General features: G+C 44.7%; 1 protein-coding gene across 1 annotated transcript; it reads left to right on the top strand.

The window, feature by feature from the left end:
* Positions 1-10,549: 10,549 nt before the first annotated feature.
* LOC109910246 (SH2 domain-containing protein 4A-like) lies at positions 10,550-19,340 on the top strand. The gene is made up of 5 exons (XM_031798463.1): positions 10,550-10,664; positions 12,589-12,999; positions 17,000-17,235; positions 17,378-17,603; positions 17,847-19,340. The coding sequence occupies exons 2-5, from the start codon at positions 12,819-12,821 to the stop codon at positions 17,996-17,998; spliced, it is 795 nt and encodes a 264-aa protein (XP_031654323.1). The 5' UTR covers positions 10,550-10,664; positions 12,589-12,818; the 3' UTR covers positions 17,999-19,340.
* Positions 19,341-19,377: the final 37 nt, after the last annotated feature.

Here is a 19,377-nt window from a genome sequence, read left to right as displayed (position 1 = left end):
AATAGCTTAAGGACAACAACGTCAAGGTATTGGAGTGGCCATCACAAAGCCCTGTCGTCAATCCTATAGTGGGCAGAACTGAAAAAGCATGTTCGAGCAAGGAGGCCTACAAACCTGACTCAGTTACATCAGCTCTGTCAGGAGGAATGGGCCAAAATTCACCCAACTTATTGTGGGAAGCTTGTGGAAGGCTACCCGAAATGTTTGACACTGCAACGCTCGTCAGAAGAAGTGGACCAAGAGGTGCAAATTGGTACGTGTTCATGATTCTTTATTTAACCCGAACACCAAACAAAAGAACAACGAACGTCACGTTCTGTAGGCTACACAGAGCAAACATAAAACAACATCCCACAACCTAAGGCGGAAAAACATGCTGCCTAAGTATGATTCCCAATCAGAGACAACGATAGACAGCTGTCCCTGATTGAGAACCATACCTGGCCAAAACATAGAAACACAAAACATAGAAATAAAGAACATAGAATGCCCACCCAAATTTCAAGCTGACCAAACCAAATAGAGACATACAAAGGCTCTCGAAGGTCAGGGCGTGACAGTACCCCCCCCCCCCCCCCCCCCCAAAGGTGCGGACACCAGCCGCAAAACCTGAATCTATAGGGGAGGGTCTGGATGGGCATCTATCTGAGGTGGCGGCTCTGGTGCGGGACGTAGACCCCGCTCCACCTCTGGCTCACCCCACTTTGGTGGCGCCTCTGGTGCGGGGACCCACGTCTCCGACCCTGGACTGGGGACCTTTGTTGCGGGCCCCGGACTGGGGACCCTCGTTGCGGGCCCCAGACTGGGAACCCTCGTTGCGGGTCCCGGACTGGGAACCCTCGTTGCGGGCCCCGGACTGGGAACCCTCGTTGTGGGCCCCGGACTGCAGACCATCGCTGGAGGTTCCGGACTGGAGGCCGTCGCTGGAGGCTCCGGACTGGAGGCCGTTGCTGGAGGCTCCGGACTGGAGGCCGTCGTTGGAGGCTCCGGACTGCAGACCGTTGCTGGAGGCTCCGGACGGGGGACCGTCGCTGGAGGCTCCAGACTGGAGGCCGTCCCTGGAGGCTTCGTGCCATGGATCATCACTGGAGGCTTTGTGCCATGACTCATCACTGGAGGCTTCGTGCCTTGGATCATCACTGGAGGCTTCATGCCATGGATCATCACTCGAGGCTTTGTGCCATGGATCCTCACTGGGGGCTTTGTGCCATGGATCACCACTGGAGGCTTCGTTCGTGCAGCAGGCACAGGATACACTGTGCGTAGAGGCGGCGCAGGATATACTGGGCCGAGGAGGCGCACTGGAGGTCTGGAGCATAGAGCTGGCACCATCCTTCCTGGCTGGATGCTCACCCTAGCCCGGTAACTGCGGGGTGCTGGCACAGGACGTACTGGGCTGTACTGGACAACGATAGACAGCTGTCCCTGATTGAGAACCATACCAGGCCAAAACATAGAAACACAAAACATAGAAATAAAGAACATAGAATGCCCACCCAAATCACACCCTGACCAAACCAAATAGAGACATAAAAAGCCTCTCGAAGGTCAGGGCGTGACAGACACAAGTTAAACATTTTTAAGGCAATGCTACCAAATACTAATTGACTGTATGTACACTTGTGACCCACTGGGAATGTGATGAAATAATAAAAGCTGAAATAAATCATTCTCTCTACTATTATTCTGACATTTCACATTCTTAAAATAAAGTGGTTGTCACGTACGTGAGGAGAGACGGACAAAGGCGCAGCGGATGTTGAGTTCCACATATTTATTAGAAAGTGAAACTTAGCAAGAACAAAACAATAAATCAATAAACTAACATCGAAACGTGACAACGTGGTGCACATGCACAAAACACAAAATAATATCCCACAAACACAGGTGCGAAAAATGCTACCTAAATATGATCCCCAATTTGAGACAATGATTACCAGCTGCCTCTAATTGGGAATCATACAAATCACCATCATAGAAAAATAAACTAGAACACCACATAGAAATAATAAACTAGAACACCCCCAGTCACGCCCTGACCTACTACACCATAGAGAAACAAGGGTTCTCTATGGTCAGGGCGTGACAGTGGTGATCCTAACTGACCTAAAACAGGGAATTCTTACATGGAGTAAATGTCAGGAATTGTGATAAACTGAGTTTAGATGTATTTGGCTAAGGTGTATCTAAACTTCCGACTTCAACTGTAACTACACCAATTTAAAAATTGCACACATAGCCTACATGTACATATCAATACATACAAGCAAACTATCTAGGTCAAATAGGAGAGAGACCTTGATTCCGTGAGGTGTTAACTAGGTCTTTCCTTGTAGCACTCAACCACACAACTGGAAAATAATCAAGATAAGGCCAAACTAGAGCCTGCAGGACTTGCTTTGTGGAGTTTATTGTCATTTCTTTATTATGGACAGACCTCTCTCCATCTTTACAACCATTGAATCCATATGTTTTTACCATGACAGTTTACAATCTAAGGTAACAACAAGTAATTTAGTCTCTTCAACCTGTTCAACAGCCACACCATTTATTACCAGATTCAGCTGAGGTCTCGAATATAGGGAATGATTTGTACCAAATACAATGCTATTAGTTTTAGAGATGTTCAGGACCAGTTTATAACTGGCCACCCATTCCAAAACAGACTGCAACTCTTTGTTAATGGTTTCAATGACTTCATTAGCTTTGGTTGCTGATGCGTATATGGTTGAATCAGCAGCATACATGGACACACATGCTCTGTTTAATGGCAGTGGCAGGTCATTGGTAAAAACAGAAAACAGTAGAGGGCCTAGAGAGCTGCCATGTGGTACGCCACACTTTACATGTTTGATATTAGAGAAGCTTCCACAAAAAAAAAAAACTCTGAGTTTATTAAATAGATAACTCTGAGTCCACGATATGGCAGAGGTTGAAAAGCCATAAAACACAAGTTTTGTCAACAACAGGTTATGGTCAACAATGTCAATGGCTGCACTGAAATCTAACAGTAAAGCTCCCACAATTATTGTGATAAATTTCTTTCAATCAATCATCAGACATTTGTGTCAGTGCAGTACATGTTGGGTGCCTTTCTCTATAAGCATGCTGAAAGTCTATTGTTCATTTATTCACAGAGAAATAGCGTTGTATTTGGTCAAACACCATTTTTTCCCCAACAGTTTGCTAAGAGCTGGCAGCAAGCTGATAGGTTGGCTGTTTGAACCAGTAAAGGCTGCTTACCACTCTTGGGTAGCGGAAATTACTTCGGCTTCCCTCCAGGCCTGAGGACAAAGGCTTCCCCTAGGCTCAGATTAAAGATGACAGATAGGATTGGCTATAAGGTCAGCTACCATCCTTAGTAGCTTTCAATCTTAGTTGTCAATGCCAGGAGGTTTGTCATTATTGATCGATAACAATAATTTTCCCACCTCTCCCACACTCACTTTACAACTTGCAAATGCTTTTCTTTCATAATTTGTTTTTTTTTAACAATACATTTCCTACCTAAATTTGCCCACTTTAAATAAAGGTTAAATAAAAAAATTAAAAATTAAACTTTGCCAAAGAAGTAATCATTCAAATAATTGGCAACATTAAATAGTTTTTCCATCATTCTTTGTATCATTGATCTTGGCTTCATAATACAGTTTCTTCTTCTTTTTGTTGAGTTTAGTCACATCCTTTCTCAATTTGCAGTAGGTCAGCCAGTCAGATGTACAGCCAGACTTATTGCCACTCCTTTTGCCCCATCTCTTTCAACAATACCGTTTTTCAATTCCTCCAACAGTTCTAACAGTCAGTTTCTTAACAGGTGCATGTTTATCAATAATTTCAGCAATTTCATAAATTCATCAAGTGCAGCATCTGGATGTTACTTATTAATCACACTAGACCAACAAATATTTTTTAACATCATTCACATAAGAGTCACAGCAGAATTGGGTACGGATACAGCTTTAGAACAAAGTTCTACAGTATTAGTAAAAATGTGATCAATACATGTGGATGATCTTGTTCCTGTAGTGTTTGTAAACACCTTGGTAGGTTGATTAATAATCTGAACCAGATTGATTACAGGCACTGGTTACAGTGAGATGCTTCCTCTTGAGCGGACAGCCTGATGAAAACCAGTCAATATTCAGGTTCAGAGAGAGAGAGAGAGAGAGAGAGAGAGAGAGAGAGAGAGAGAGAGAGAGAGAGAGAGAGAGAGAGAGAGACGGAGAAAGAGAGAGAGAAAGAGAGAGAGACAGAGAGAGAGAGAGAAACGGAGAAAGAGAGAGAGAGAGAGACGGAGAAAGAGAGAGAGAGAGAGAGAGAGAGAGAGAGAGAGAGAGAGAGAGAGAGAGAGAGAGAGAGAGAGAGAGACAGAGAGACAGAGAGATGGAGAAAGAGAGAGGACGGGAGGGAGAAATTCCTTAATTTGATCCTCAGTTACTTTCACCTGTGTCAACTTCACAGAGCAAATAGTGCAGCCAATGAAAGTGAATAAAAAACATAATTATCCCCAATATATTGCAAAAAGAGGGCAAGAAACAGGAAGAATGAATACAGGATGGTGAAGGTATTCACATAAAAATTGACAGACAGAGAAAAAGCCAGTGATGTGCAGTGAGACATAAAAGAGAGAAACACTGAGCGTGTGTGATTGGTTCAGCCAGGTCACCCGTGATACCAGTCAGTATTCAACGTCCATCCATGTGTGAGGACGTTGGGAGATGTTGTCGAAACCGGCCACTAGGGGCAACAGTGAGCACTGTGACTTTCAAGTAGTTTTCCATTTTGCATCTGTCTCTGGTGCAAAAGGTTGAATGTTCGAATCCAGCGATGGAAAGTTGTTTTTGAGATTTTTGTTTTAAGCCTATCCCAAACCTTTACATTTACTTTCACCATTTGGAATTAATACCTAACCTTAAGATTCATTAAGATTAAAGTAATGCCTTAACTTAACCCTAAACTTAAAAATGAGAAGTTAATGTTAAACACGTGTAGAACAACTTTGACATTTTACATTTGAGAAACATGGATGAATGAATGCCTAATTCTGACGTGAGACTGTGAGAGCCAGTTGGACTGGTTATGTGGGTGTGCTTGTGTGTTTTGACAGAGACATACAGAGAGAGAGCATGCTGGTGACATTGCCAGCTGGTAGAAAGAGATGTATGTTTCTGACCATGTGTGTGTGTGTGTGTGTGTGTGTGTGTGAGTGAATGTGTGTGTGTGTGTGTGTGTGTGTGTGTGTGTGTGTGTGTGTGTGTGTGTGTGTGTGTGTGTGTGTGTGTGTGTGTGTGTGTGTGTGTATGTGTGAGTGAATGTGTGTGTGTGTGTGTGTGTATGTGTGTGTGTTTGTGTGAGTGGGTGTGTGTGTGTGCATGCACCTGTATGTGTGTTTGTGTGTATCAGGCTGCTGCCCCTCTGGAGTACCCAGGCTGAACAGCTCGGCGGGCGGGTGGGGGGGTGCCTCCGCCACGCAACCTGGCCACCATAGTAACACCGTGGTCCCAATGCCTTCCTTCTGCTGTCATCAGCAGAACATAACAGATGTCATACAGAGGTCATAAGCTGTCATAAGCAGTCATAACAAATTATTTTAGATGGTGTCTGTAGTGTAGTCAGGACCTTTACTTTACTTAAGACATACCCAGACATGACTTCTCTGTAGGGATACTGATATAGGTCAGACATGACTTCTCTGTATGGATACTGATATAGGCCAGAGATGACTTCTCTGTAGGGATACTGATATAGGTCAGACATGACTGCTCTGTAGGGATACTGATATAGGTCAGACATGACTTCTCTGTAGGAATACTGATATAGGCCAGACATGACTTGCTCTACAGGGATACTGATATAGGCCATACTTCTCTGTAGGGATACTGATATAAGCCAGACATGACTTGCTCTACAGGGATACTGATATAGGTCAGACATGACTTCTCTGCAGGGACACTGATATAGGTCAGACATGACTGCTCTGTAGGGATACTGATATAGGTCAGACATGACTTCTCTGTAGGGATACTGATATAGGTCAGACATGACTGCTCTGTAGGGATACTGATATAGGTCAGACATGACTGCTCTGTAGGGATACTGATATAAGCCAGACATGACTTGCTCTACAGGGATACTGATATAGGCCATACTTCTCTGTAGGGATACTGATATAAGCCAGACATGACTTCTCTGCAGGGACACTGATATAGGTCAGACATGACTGCTCTGTAGGGATACTGATATAGGTCAGACATGACTTCTCTGTAGGGATACTGATATAGGTCAGACATGACTGCTCTGTAGGGATACTGATATAGGTCAGACATGACTGCTCTGTAGGGATACTGATATAAGCCAGACATGACTTGCTCTACAGGGATACTGATATAGGTCAGACATGACTTCTCTATAGGGATACTGATATAGGTCAGACATGACTTCTCTGTAGAGATACTGATATAGGTCAGACATGACTTGCTCTACAGGGATACTGATATAGGCATGAGTTCCCAGATACTCCTCTTTCAACTCTTTCCATCCCCAACCTCACCACACGATACTGGATATGCAAATTAGTTAACCCTGACAATCAGCTGGATAATACTGTGTCTACAAAAAAAAGATACCCACCCATTCTGACTGACACCCAGATGACATACCATAATATGCTCCCATGCTAACCTTCACACCTGCTTTGGTCCTCATTCTATTTCATGGACGGACAAAATGTTATAATATTGGCTATTAATAACAAAACCAGCACTTTCTCCACTTGTCAATAGTTTATATTTGTCTGTCTATTATTAACACAGAGTAAGCCCCAGTCTCTATTCCTGCCTGACAGCTCAGCACACAGATACAGATCTGATATCATCATTTGATCACTCTGTTGTAGCAGATAATTTTGTTGCGCAGCAGGAAATGTAAACTTGTACTGTACAGGTATCTGAGCTTTATAAAGGCTTCTAAAGTTTAGCATTTCCACTTTAAAATGTCATACTTGATTTGCCATAACAAAAAATGTATCAACCCCTACGAAAATGTCCGTAAATTCAAATCCACATAATAATTGACGTGTTTTGTTGCTGCAGGTTAATATTCCTGCTGTGAGAAACTGGTCAAATTAAGAGTACACACCGGTAGGTTCTAGAAAAAGATAGACCAGCACATTGCTAATTTCAATCTAATTGTGATCCAGTGTGAGGAGCCATGTCTCTGTTGCGTCCCAAATGGATCCCTATGGCTCTGGACAAAAGTAGTGCACTATATAGGAAATAGGGTGCCAGTTGGAAGGCAACCTGTGTGTTTGATCATTCCATTAAACATCATGTTGTCATGGTTACTGCCACTATGGTGGGAGAAAGGTTTCTCCTTGAAATTTCCTTGATGATGTCACTAAATCAAATGGGCGGGCTTTAGTGGCGCCCGCTCAGATGCAAGTTGGGAAATCTAATCTGGTTTACTGACAATAAGAGTGCTCTCAGGTCTGACTGCCTGACTGCACCTGACTGTCTGACTGGGTGATGCAGTGACAAAACCCTGCATCTGCTTATCATTGTCAGATCATTCCATTTCCTACAGAAACCTGTAATCAGATGTCAGATGCAGTGGCTTAATGGTTAAACGCTCCCCACATGTGTAGTACTGTACGCTTCTTTCTGTTCAGATACCACCATTGACATTTACAGTGAGATGTTCTGACCAGCAGAGGATGCTAGGTATGCAGAGCATTCAGAAAGAATTCCGGCCCCTCAGACCTTTTACACACATTCTAAAATGTATTAAATTGTTTATTTTTCTTCATCAATCTCCAAACAACACTCCATAATGGCAAAGTAAAAATGTTCTTCTTTAAAAAAAAATATAAAAAAATCTGAAATATCACATTTACATAATTATTAAGACCATTAACTCAGTACTTTGTTGAAGCACCTTCTTGGGTCTTGGGTATGACACTACAAGCTTGGCACACCTGTATTTGTGGAGTTTCTTCAGTCCTTGCAGCTGAAAAATATCCCTACAGCATGATGCTGCCACCACCATGCTTCACCGTAGGGATAGTGCCAAGTTTCCTCCAGACGTGACGCTTGGCATTCAGGCCAAAGAGTTCAATCTTGGTTTCATCAGACCGGAGAATCTTGTTCCTTGTGGTCTGAGAGTCCTTTATGGTGCCTTTCGGCAAACTCCAAGAGAGCTGTCATGTGCCTTTTACTGAAACGTGGCTTCTGTCTGTCTGTTATTTAATACATTTTATAATGAGGCTGTAACGTAACAAAATGTGGAAAAAGTCAAGGGGTCTGAATACTTTCCGAATACATTGTATGTTGCAGTAGTACAGTAATCTGAAGTTCACTGTGAACACAACACACCACACAACACACCACACCACACACCACACAACACACCACACAACACACCACACCACACACCACACCACACCACACCACACACCACACCACACACCACACAACACACCACACAACAACACACACCACACCACACAACACACACCACAACACACCACACCACACACCACAACACACCACACACCACACCACAACACACCACACAACACACCACACCACACCATACCATACCACACCACACCACATCACACCACACACCACAACACACCACAACACACCACAACACACCATACCACAAAACACACCACAACACACCACACACCACAACACAACACACCACACCACACCACAACACAACACACCACAACACACCACACACCACACCACACCACACCATACCACAACACACAACACACCACACCACAACACACCACACAACACAACACACCACACCACACCATACCACACCACACACCACACACCACAACACACCACACCACAACACACAACACACCACCACACACCACACCACACAACACACCAGACACCACACCACACACCACATAACACGCCACACACCACACTACACACCACACAACACACTAGACACCACACCACACACCACATAACACGCCACACACCACACCACACACCACCACACACCATACAACACACCAGACACCACACCACACACCACATAACACGCCACACACCACACCACACACCACACCACACAACACACCAGACACCACACACCACACACCACACAACACACCAGACACCACACCACACACCACATAACACACCACACACCACACCACACCACACCACACACCACACACCATACTAGAAGTGGTGTAGTGAAGGGTAAATGCAAGCAAACGCACTTGACCTACTTTTCTTTGCTTAGCAGTTTACAGTTTACACAGAAAGTATATTTTTTCACAGCGACCAGTGATCAGAGTTTACCCACCGACTTTTTGTTCCGTGAATGTGATTTTGTTCCTTAATCACTGTATAATTACTGTATTTAAATGACAAGGAATCAAACGGTTACAGCAAAACGTGGAAGACATTTCCAGTCAAGGAAATCTACTTGGTAGTGAGTGGCCGAGTGCACACAAATAGGTGTGTCGAAACACATCTTTATCTGACAGCCCTGGAAAAAGTCCCAACCTGTGCTGGCTGGTTTATGACTAATGTGTTTTGTGTTTCCCCAAAAACTCCTACATGTTGCGTTGCAGGTCTGGGTTTTCCCTGAGACTACCTTGACCTAGCTGACCTTTCTCGACCAAAACAGGGAAAGGACCTTGAGCTGGCTATGGGCTACAATCTAAATGTACTGTAAGTGATTGAAATATTTTCTGTTTCCTTTTCCTGCTTCTATTCATCAAGACTCATAGCCAACATTTATGGACATGCTCTAAATACCCCAAACTAACATACAGCTACAGCACATGGTCATTGTTGTATACTGTCAATGTTCTTACTGTGTTCATGTTTTGCGTTAACAGTGTATTGACTTTAAGCCATGAGGCGGCACCAGGAACCAAACATCACAACACAAAGGCTTTCATTACCAGATACTGATCAGTCATGGCTGGGCTCAGCCACCTGACGATGACTACTATTGTAATCATGTTTATTAATGACCTGTTAACAGTAAGTTATTATACTTCTTCCTGTCTGTAAGAGTTCCTGATATTTCCACCTCAAAGAGGGAGGAGAGAAAGAGGGCGAGAGAGAGAGAGAGAGAGAGAGAGAGGGAGAGAGAGAGAGAGAGAGGGAGAGAGAGAGAGAGAGAGAGCGAGAGAGGGAGAGAGAGAGAGACATATATAGACATAATATGACGTTTGAAATGTCTTAATTCTTTTGGAACTTTTGTGAGTGTAATGTTTACTGTTAATTTTGTATTGTTTATTTCACTTTTGTTTATTATATATTTCCCTTGCTTTGGCAATGTAAACATATGTTTCCCATGCCAATAAAGCCCCTTAAATTGAATTGAAATTGAATTGAAATTGAGAGAAAGAGAGAGAAAGAGAGAGAGAGAGAGAGAGAGAGAGAGAGAGAGAGAGAGAGAGAGAGAGAGAGAGAGGGAGGGAGGGAGGGAGGGAATTTTATGATGTCACTGCAGCCCACTCATATCCAGTATAAAGGCTGTACAGACTACTGTACAGACTACTACCGCTCTCATACAGACTCAGACACACACACACACACGTCACCCAGATACAGTCAGTCACAGTGTAGCACACACGGACCGAGGTCGCTAATGCTACAGGCTGAGCAGTCACAGTAAGTAAAGTATGCTGGGTTTCTCAGGGGGTTCTCAGGGGGTTCTCAGGGGGTTTCTCAGGGGTTTCTCAGGGGGTTCTCAGGGGGTTCTCCGGGGTTTATCAGGGGGTTTCTCAGGGGTTTCTCAGGGGTTTCTCAGGGGGTTCTCAGGGGGTTTCTCAGGGGTTTCTCAGGGGGTTCTCAGGGGGTTTCTCAGGGGGTTCTCAGGGGTTTCTCAGGGGGTTTCTCAGGGGTTTCTCAGGGGTTTCTCAGGGGGGTTCTCAGGGGTTTCTCAGGGGTTTCTCAGGGGGTTTCTCAGGGGTTTCTCAGGGGGTTTCTCAGGTGTTTCTCAGGGGTTTCTCTACTCTACTTGCTTTTCCCCACCATTTTCTCGCTTTTGTTTTGTTTCTCTTATTTTCTTGTTCTTGTCTGAGTTCATCTGACTCTCACAACCCCTCTCTGTCAGTTTCAGTAAAACAGGCTCTGTTTGAAAACTCCACTAAACACTTTTTAAACGTCTCCCTTAGTATGTGACACACATCCTCTTTCTCTCTCTATTTTGTATTTTTTGCTCCTGTTCTTTCTTTCTATGTGAACAGTGACGATGGTAAACCCTAAATGTATTTACATGCTGGCATAGATTCACGACTGCCTGCTTTGTGTGTCTGTGTGTCTTACTGCCGTGGCCAGTGTGTTACAAGCATCTGTTCCTGTTAGTCTCTAGTTACACTGGTGCATGTCTTTATGTTGTTATAATGTTGTTATAATGTTGTTATAATGATGTTAGAATAGCTGTAATGTGTCTAATCTGTGCCAGAGTTCGATTCCTGCAGTGCTTTACCTGTTGAAAATAGTAGGGGTATTCCATATATTAGCTGATAGAAAGTGTTGTTTTAACTGTTTTCTCTTCATTGATGTTCTGTGACTGTACAATCACGTGGTTGTTGGTAGTGTTGTTGGTCTGGCCCTCTGTGTTGTAATATAAGAGGATAACTATTGATTATTATCTCATTCACCTGCTGATAATGTTCTAAAAACTGTATGCGTGTTCATCTGAGCATAAGTAGGGTGACCATGAGCCTTACGAGGGGGGAAACATAGTTCTGGTTATCTCTCTGTCTCTTCTCTTCTGTTTTGGTCATGAGAGATAGCTGGTTATCTCCCCGTCACTTCTGTTTTGGTCGTGAGAGATAGCTGGTTATCTCCCCGTCACTTCTGTTTTGGTCATGAGAGATAGCTGGTTATCTCCCCGTCACTTCTGTTTTGGTCATGAGAGATAGCTGGTTATCTCTCCGTCACTTCTGTTTTGGTCATGAGAGATAGCTGGTTATCTCCCCGTCACTTCTGTTTTGGTCATGAGAGATAGCTGGTTATCTCCCCGTCACATCTGTTTTGGTCATGAGAGATAGCTGGTTATCTCCCCGTCACTTCTGTTTTGGTCATGAGAGATAGCTGGTTATCTCCCCGTCACTTCTGTTTTGGTCATGAGAGATAGCTATTCTCGTTGCAAAGTCTCTTCTACCCCTTTTCTCTCTCTGTTTCTGTCTTTCTCTCTGTTTCTCTTCCCCTCTCTCTAAAAAATGATAAACAGTGCCAGTTTCCCTCGTTTTCTCCCTCCCTCTCTCTAAATCCAAAAATGGAAATAAAGCTAAGGTTCTGCATGTGTCTCTCTCTGCCATTCTCTCTCTGTTTACATAAAAAGTCATTCTGTCACCCAGCTGGGTTGGTCTCTGGTCTCTGTTTACCTTTGAATGTTTGAAAGTAGTAGGGCAGTTCTCTGTGTGGGGGGTAGTAGAGGGAGTGGACACACATTTACTCACACAAAGAACCAGACACACACACACACACACACACACACACCTACAATTGTGTTGGTGGACAGCCAAAGAGGGAAAGACTGAGGAGAACGGCTTTAATCACATATATATACTCTCTCCTGCTCTAGAATACCAGCAAGGAATCATTGACTATCCACCCTCCCAGCAGAAGTCATATAACATAACGGAGGGAACGTCGAAGAAGTTGAAAGAGAACTATTCAGCCTTTTGGAATTGAGACAGTACCAGATCCACCAGACGTTGGGATTTAAAGTCCTCTGTTGAACCAGGCCGGCACCAGCATTTTAGACAGTCCCAACAGCACCAGAGGAAGGGAGTTCATCTAGGATCAGACAGTATGCTGGCTCAGATCCTACAGGAGATGTGGGTGGACCCAGAGGTTCTGGAGGCCCTGAGTGAAGACCAGAGGAGAATCTTGTTTCTGAAGATGAGAGAGGAGCAGGTCAGACGCTGGATAGAGAGGGAGGAGAAGGACGAGAGAGGGAGGAGAACCAGGGAACAACACAGGTCTAAAGAAGGTACAGCATTCTCACACACACACACACACACACACACACACGCACACCGGTCCTTAATAATGAGCACAGACTGCAGAATAAATCCAGACCATGTACAGTACATTAGAGTATACTTCAGAACATGAACCTGGCGTCATAGTAACTGCATATGGGAAATGAGAGAGTATATTTCATAATTTATGTTTTCCTTTCCCTGGGCGGTCATACCCACCTGTACCCTCCTCTGCCTCCTATCCTCTCTCTGCCTGCACAGAATGTTCTGTCCACAGATTCAACACACCACAGGGCATACAGTATTGGCCAGGGAGAGAGGAAAACCCTTCAAATATAGAAAGAGAGAGGGGGAACAGGGGGGGGATGAAAGATGGGGACATGAGAGAGATGTGGAAGCAGGAGGTAAGGACGCAGAAGAGGGAGAGAGAGGAGGAATGAGGGGAAAAGTGAGTGAGAAGAAGAAGAGAAAGTGGCAGGGAGAGGGAGATAGAGAGAGGGAGATAGAGAGAGAGAGAGAGAGAGAGAGAGAGAGAGAGAGAGAGAGAGAGAGAGAGAGAGAGAGAGAGAGAGAGAGTGAGAGAGAGAGAGAGGGGCACTGAGGAACTGAGCTTGCTTGAGCACCCACCCCACTATTCTGGGAAAACAACCCTGAAACCATACTCTACAGAGAATCGGCCTTCAGCTCAGGCCAAGTTCCACCACTCTCACTAACCCACGTCTCTCTCTTGCTTTACCATTCTATTCCCTTCTCTCTCCATCTCTCTCTTTTACCCATTCTATCCCTCTCTTTCCCTGTCCATTTCTCTATCTGATGGGATATAGAATGTGACCTATCCTTTCCATTGGTTCTAATAGAACAGTGTGTATATATGTAATACCCAGCATCCTCTCCCTCTCCCCCACTCTATCTGATAGGATATAGAATGAGACTTATCCCCTCCCCCACTCTATCTGATAGGATATAGAATGAGACTTATCCCCTCCCCCACTCTATCTGATAGCATACAGAATAAGACTTATCCCCTCCCCCACTCTATCTGATAGGATATCCCCACCCCCACTCTATCTGATAGGATACAGAATGAGACCTATCCCCCCACTCTATCTGATAGGATATAGAATGAGACTTATCCCCTCCCCCACTCTATCTGATAGGATATAGAGTGACCTATCCTTTCCATTGGTTCTAATAGAACAGTGTGTATATATGTAATACCCAGCATCCTCTCCCTCTCCCCCACTCTATCTGATAGGATATAGAATGAGACTTATCCCCTCCCCCACTCTATCTGATAGGATATAAAATGAGACTTATCCCCTCCCCCACTCTATCTGATAGGATATAGAATGAGACGTATCCCCTCCCCCACTCTATCTGATAGGATATAGAATGAGACTTATCCCCTCCCCCACTCTATCTGATAGGATATAGAATGAGACTTATCCCCTCCCCCACTCTATCTGATAGGATATAGAATGAGACTTATCCCCTCCCCCACTCTATCTGATAGGATATAGAATGAGACTTATCCCCTCCCCCACTCTATCTGATAGGATATAGAATGAGACGTATCCCCTCCCCCACACTATCTGATAGGATATAGAATGAGACTTATCCCCTCCCCCACTCTATCTGATAGGATACAGAATTAGACTTATCACCTCCCCCACTCTATCTGATAGCATACAGAATAAGACTTATCCCCTCCCCCACTCTATCTGATAGGATATCCCCACCCCCACTCTATCTGATAGGATACAGAATGAGACCTATCCCCCCACTCTATCTGATAGGATACAGAATGAGACTTATCCCCCCCACTCTATCTGATAGGATATAGAATGAGATGTATCCCCCCTCCCCCACTCTATCTGATAGGATACAGAGTGAGACCTATCCCCCCACCCCACTCTATTTGATAGGATACAGAATGAGACTTATCCCCCCCCCCACCCACTCTATCTGATAGGATATAAAATGAGACTTATCCCCTCCCCCACTCTATCTGATAGGATATAGAATGAGACGTATCCCCTCCCCCACTCTATCTGATAGGATATAGAATGAGACTTATCCCCTCCCCCACTCTATCTGATAGGATATAGAATGAGACTTATCCCCTCCCCCACTCTATCTGATAGGATATAGAATGAGACTTATCCCCTCCCCCACTCTATCTGATAGGATATAGAATGAGACTTATCCCCTCCCCCACTCTATCTGATAGGATATAGAATGAGACGTATCCCCTCCCCCACACTATCTGATAGGATATAGAATGAGACTTATCCCCTCCCCCACTCTATCTGATAGGATACAGAATTAGACTTATCACCTCCCCCACTCTATCTGATAGCATACAGAATAAGACTTATCCCCTCCCCCACTCTATCTGATAGGATATCCCCACCCCCACTCTATCTGATAGGATACAGAATGAGACCTATCCCCCCACTCTATCTGATAGGATACAGAATGAGACTTATCCCCCCCACTCTATCTGATAGGATATAGAATGAGATGTATCCCCCCTCCCCCACTCTATCTGATAGGATACAGAGTGAGACCTATCCCCCCACCCCACTCTATTTGATAGGATACAGAATGAGACTTATCCCCCCCCCCCACCCACTCTATCTGATAGGATATAGAATGAGACGTATCCCCCCCACACTCTATCTGATAGGATATAGAATGAGACCTATACCCTCCCCCACTCTATCTGATAGGATGTAGACTGAGACCTATACCCTACCCCACTCTATCTTTCTGATAGGATACAGAATGAGACTTATCCCCTCCCCCACTCTATCTGATAGGATATAGAATGAGACGTATCCCCTCCCCCACACTATCTGATAGGATATAGAATGAGACTTATCCCCTCCCCCACTCTATCTGATAGGATATAGAATGAGACGTATCCCCTCCCCCACACTATCTGATAGGATATAGAATGAGACGTATCCCCTCCCCCACACTATCTGATAGGATATAGAATGAGACTTATCCCCTCCCCCACTCTATCTGATAGGATACAGAATTAGACTTAGCACCTCCCCCACTCTATCTGATAGCATACAGAATGAGACTTATCCCCTCCCCCACTCTATCTGATAGGATATCCCCACCCCCACTCTATCTGATAGGATACAGAATGAGACTTATCCCCCCCACTCTATCACACTTCATCATTCTTCTCACAGGCCCTTTATTCTCCTTTCTCATCCCCATGGCCCAGAAAGACTCTCCTTACATAAGATAGTACGTAGATAGTACGCAACACAGTACAACTCTTAAATGTCACACACACACACACACACACACACACACACACACACACACACACACACACACACACACACACACACACACACACACACACACACACACACACACACACACACACACACACACACACACACACACACACACACACACACACAGCCTCTGGCCCTTCTTGTACACTTAAATAATGATGACCATATTTCCAATATGATTTGCTTCCACACCGTTTGTTGCCATGTTGCTCTGTATTACGTAGAGGCTTATCTTCACTTATCTCAATTGAAATGGGTTCTTTTTTTACATTTAGGCTAGCAGCCTATTCATGTGTATCGTGTTCATATTACTGTAATGGTGACCTGTCTGTGACTAGAGACTAGAGGTTGTATCCCACCAATTGTTAGCCAGCTAATTAACACGGATCTGTGGTCAGATCTGAGTGATTACTGTAAGGTGAAGACCATAGACTAGTGTGTCAGTAAGGCAGTGTTTGTGCAGAGCCAATAGACTGGACAATAGATCAAGCTAGACCTCAGTAATGTGTTTGTTCACTGATAAGGCAACAGCACCATCTGCTGGGCTATAACGGAGTACTACAACCAGACTCCATCAGTCTGACGATGGATTTAAATTGGGGACAGGTTTGAACAGTTACCTGCTGTTGTATTATCTGTGCTAGTTACACAGTGTGATATTCTATGTGTTTCTTTGTCTCCTCAGGTCACAGTAAGAGCGTGCGCTGGCTGTTGGGTCGTGATGGGGATGTGAGTGTGAGCGTGATCGGAGAGGTGGATGAATTTATATCCTCCAAACTCCCCCAGACCCTTCGTACCAACACCAGACTACAGAGTACAGAAATGAACAACCTAGTGGTTGATCTCCATACTGTGTCTCCACTGGCAGACAGAGAGAACCACCAAACCAGCTCACAATCAGCCACACTGATGCAACTCAGCGTAGGTGTTTGTTTCGAAGTGTGTGTATGTGTGTGTGTGTGATGTGTATGCATATGAGACACAGAAAGAGAGGGCAAGAGGGAGAGAAATATGTCATCTCTACCATACAGGATGTAGCTTAACAGTCTTCTTCTATTTCCAGGTAGACTCAGACGGCTCTAAGGACTCTGAGGAGGACCACGACTCAGGCAGCGCTGAGGACGACCCAAAGGACCCCGTGGAGGACAGCAGCGACAATGAGTCAGGCAACAGCACAGACGACCTAAAGGACTGGGGCCTCTGCCACAGACCCCACCACAGCAACATCAGCCTGTCTCTACAACCCCAGCTGTCAGTCACAGAGAAGGCCCGCCCACGCGGCAGAGGAGGTGAGAGAGAAAGAGAATCAAATGAAATCAAAATGTATTGGTCACATGGTGGTTAGCAGATGTTAATGCGAGTGTAGCAAAATGCTTGTGCTTCTAGTTCCGACAATGCAGAGAGTGTCTTTTTGTGTGTGCATACGGGCACACGTACACGTTTCTCTGGAATGACATGTCTATTCTACACTCGATTCAAGTTCATTGACTTAACAGATATTTCTACAATCCTTTCCCTCTCTATCTCTCTAGTGGTGGTCAGTCATGAGGAGGAGAGCCCAGCTTTTGGTGGTCGGGTGGCCCAGCTCAGGAGAACGTTTGCCACATCCTCTCCCATCGCCAAGCCCCCTGTGCCCACCAAACCTTCGCACCTGCAGCTGGTGCCCAGGTCATCTCTGAGGTAACACTGGGGTCACCCATGGTCAACCAATCACACAGAAGAGGTACTGCCCACCTGAAGAGCTCATTTGAATACCAGGTAAAAGTGACCTACGGACAGACACTCACCTGAGGAACGGTGCAGAGAAATAGGAGCTCCAAACTTAGCCGAGTTAAAGGTGGACATGCACAGCTGAGTGGGAGGAATGCTTGACACTGGTACTCTGGTGAAGTGCCCCCCTCGTTGAAGGTTTGTGGAGACTGCATGGTAGTTATACAGTTCCACCTCTCCTTGAACCTAAATACACAAGAGGTTTGGACATGGTTAATACAAGAGCTATTTCTACATAGTTACATGGAAGTTTGTATCTGATTTGTACATGGGGTGGAGGAAAAGATTTAGCTTTACGTTTCTAATCAGGAATTATGCATAATTTATTTTCACTTTGCTGTCTCTCGTATGTTTGGGTCATAGGTCAAACCATCCTGGTATGTTTGGGATATAGGTCAAACCATCCTGGTATGTTTGGGTCATAGGTCAAACCATCCTGGTATGTTTGGGCTACAGGTAAAACCATCCTGGTATGTTTGGGCTATAGGTCAAACCATCCTGGTATGTTTGGGCCATAGGTCAAACCATCCTGGTATGTTTGGGCCATAGGTCAAACCATCCTGGTGTGTTTGGGTCATAGGTCAAACCATCCTGGTATGTTTGGGCCATAGGTCAAACCATCCTGGTATGTTTGGGCCATAGGTCAAACCATCCTGGTATGTTTGGGCCATAGGTCAAACCATCCTGGTATGTTTGGGCCATAGGTCAAACCATCCTGGTATGTTTGGGTCATAGGTCAAACCATCCTGGTATGTTTGGGCCATAGGTCAAACCATCCTGGTATGTTTGGGCCATAGGTCAAACCATCCTGGTATGTTTGGGCCATAGGTCAAACCATCCTGGTATGTTTGGGTCATAGGTCAAACCATCCTGGTATGTTTGGGCCATAGGTCAAACCATCCTGGTATGTTTGGGCCATAGGTCAAACCATCCTGGTGTGTTTGGGTCATAGGTCAAACCATCCTGGTATGTTTGGGTCATAGGTCAAACCATCCTGGTATGTTTGGGTCATAGGTCAAACCATCCTGTCATGTTTTTAGCTACCAGATCTTTTGCTTTATTAATTGTGTTCATTATCTAACAGTCTAACCTCGTAGGCTTTCTAGTCATATCATGTTTTGTATATCTGCACTGTAACTACATTTGTTTGAGGAGGCTATTTCTATTTTGTGTGTGAAACATGCTTGTGCGAAACACATACCTGTATTTCTTTGACCTGTTGGTCTCTAATTCAGCTAAATAAAAATCTGAAGAAATGTGCGTGTCTGTGGGTGTGCTTAGGCAAGAGAGAGA

This window comes from Oncorhynchus kisutch, linkage group LG19 (assembly GCF_002021735.2).
Source record: "Oncorhynchus kisutch isolate 150728-3 linkage group LG19, Okis_V2, whole genome shotgun sequence".
In the NCBI taxonomy this organism is placed as follows: domain Eukaryota; kingdom Metazoa; phylum Chordata; class Actinopteri; order Salmoniformes; family Salmonidae; genus Oncorhynchus; species Oncorhynchus kisutch.
This window is presented reverse-complemented; position numbering and strand designations above follow the sequence as displayed.

Coding starts and splice junctions, on each gene's coding strand:
- LOC109910246 (XM_031798463.1), top strand. CDS start 12,819: ATGCTGGCTCAGATCCTACAGGAGATGTGGGTGGACCCAGAGGTTCTG. Junction 13,000..16,999: donor ACAACACAGGTCTAAAGAAG/GTACAGCATTCT, acceptor TTGTCTCCTCAG/GTCACAGTAAGAGCGTGCGC. Junction 17,604..17,846: donor CCGCCCACGCGGCAGAGGAG/GTGAGAGAGAAA, acceptor CTATCTCTCTAG/TGGTGGTCAGTCATGAGGAG.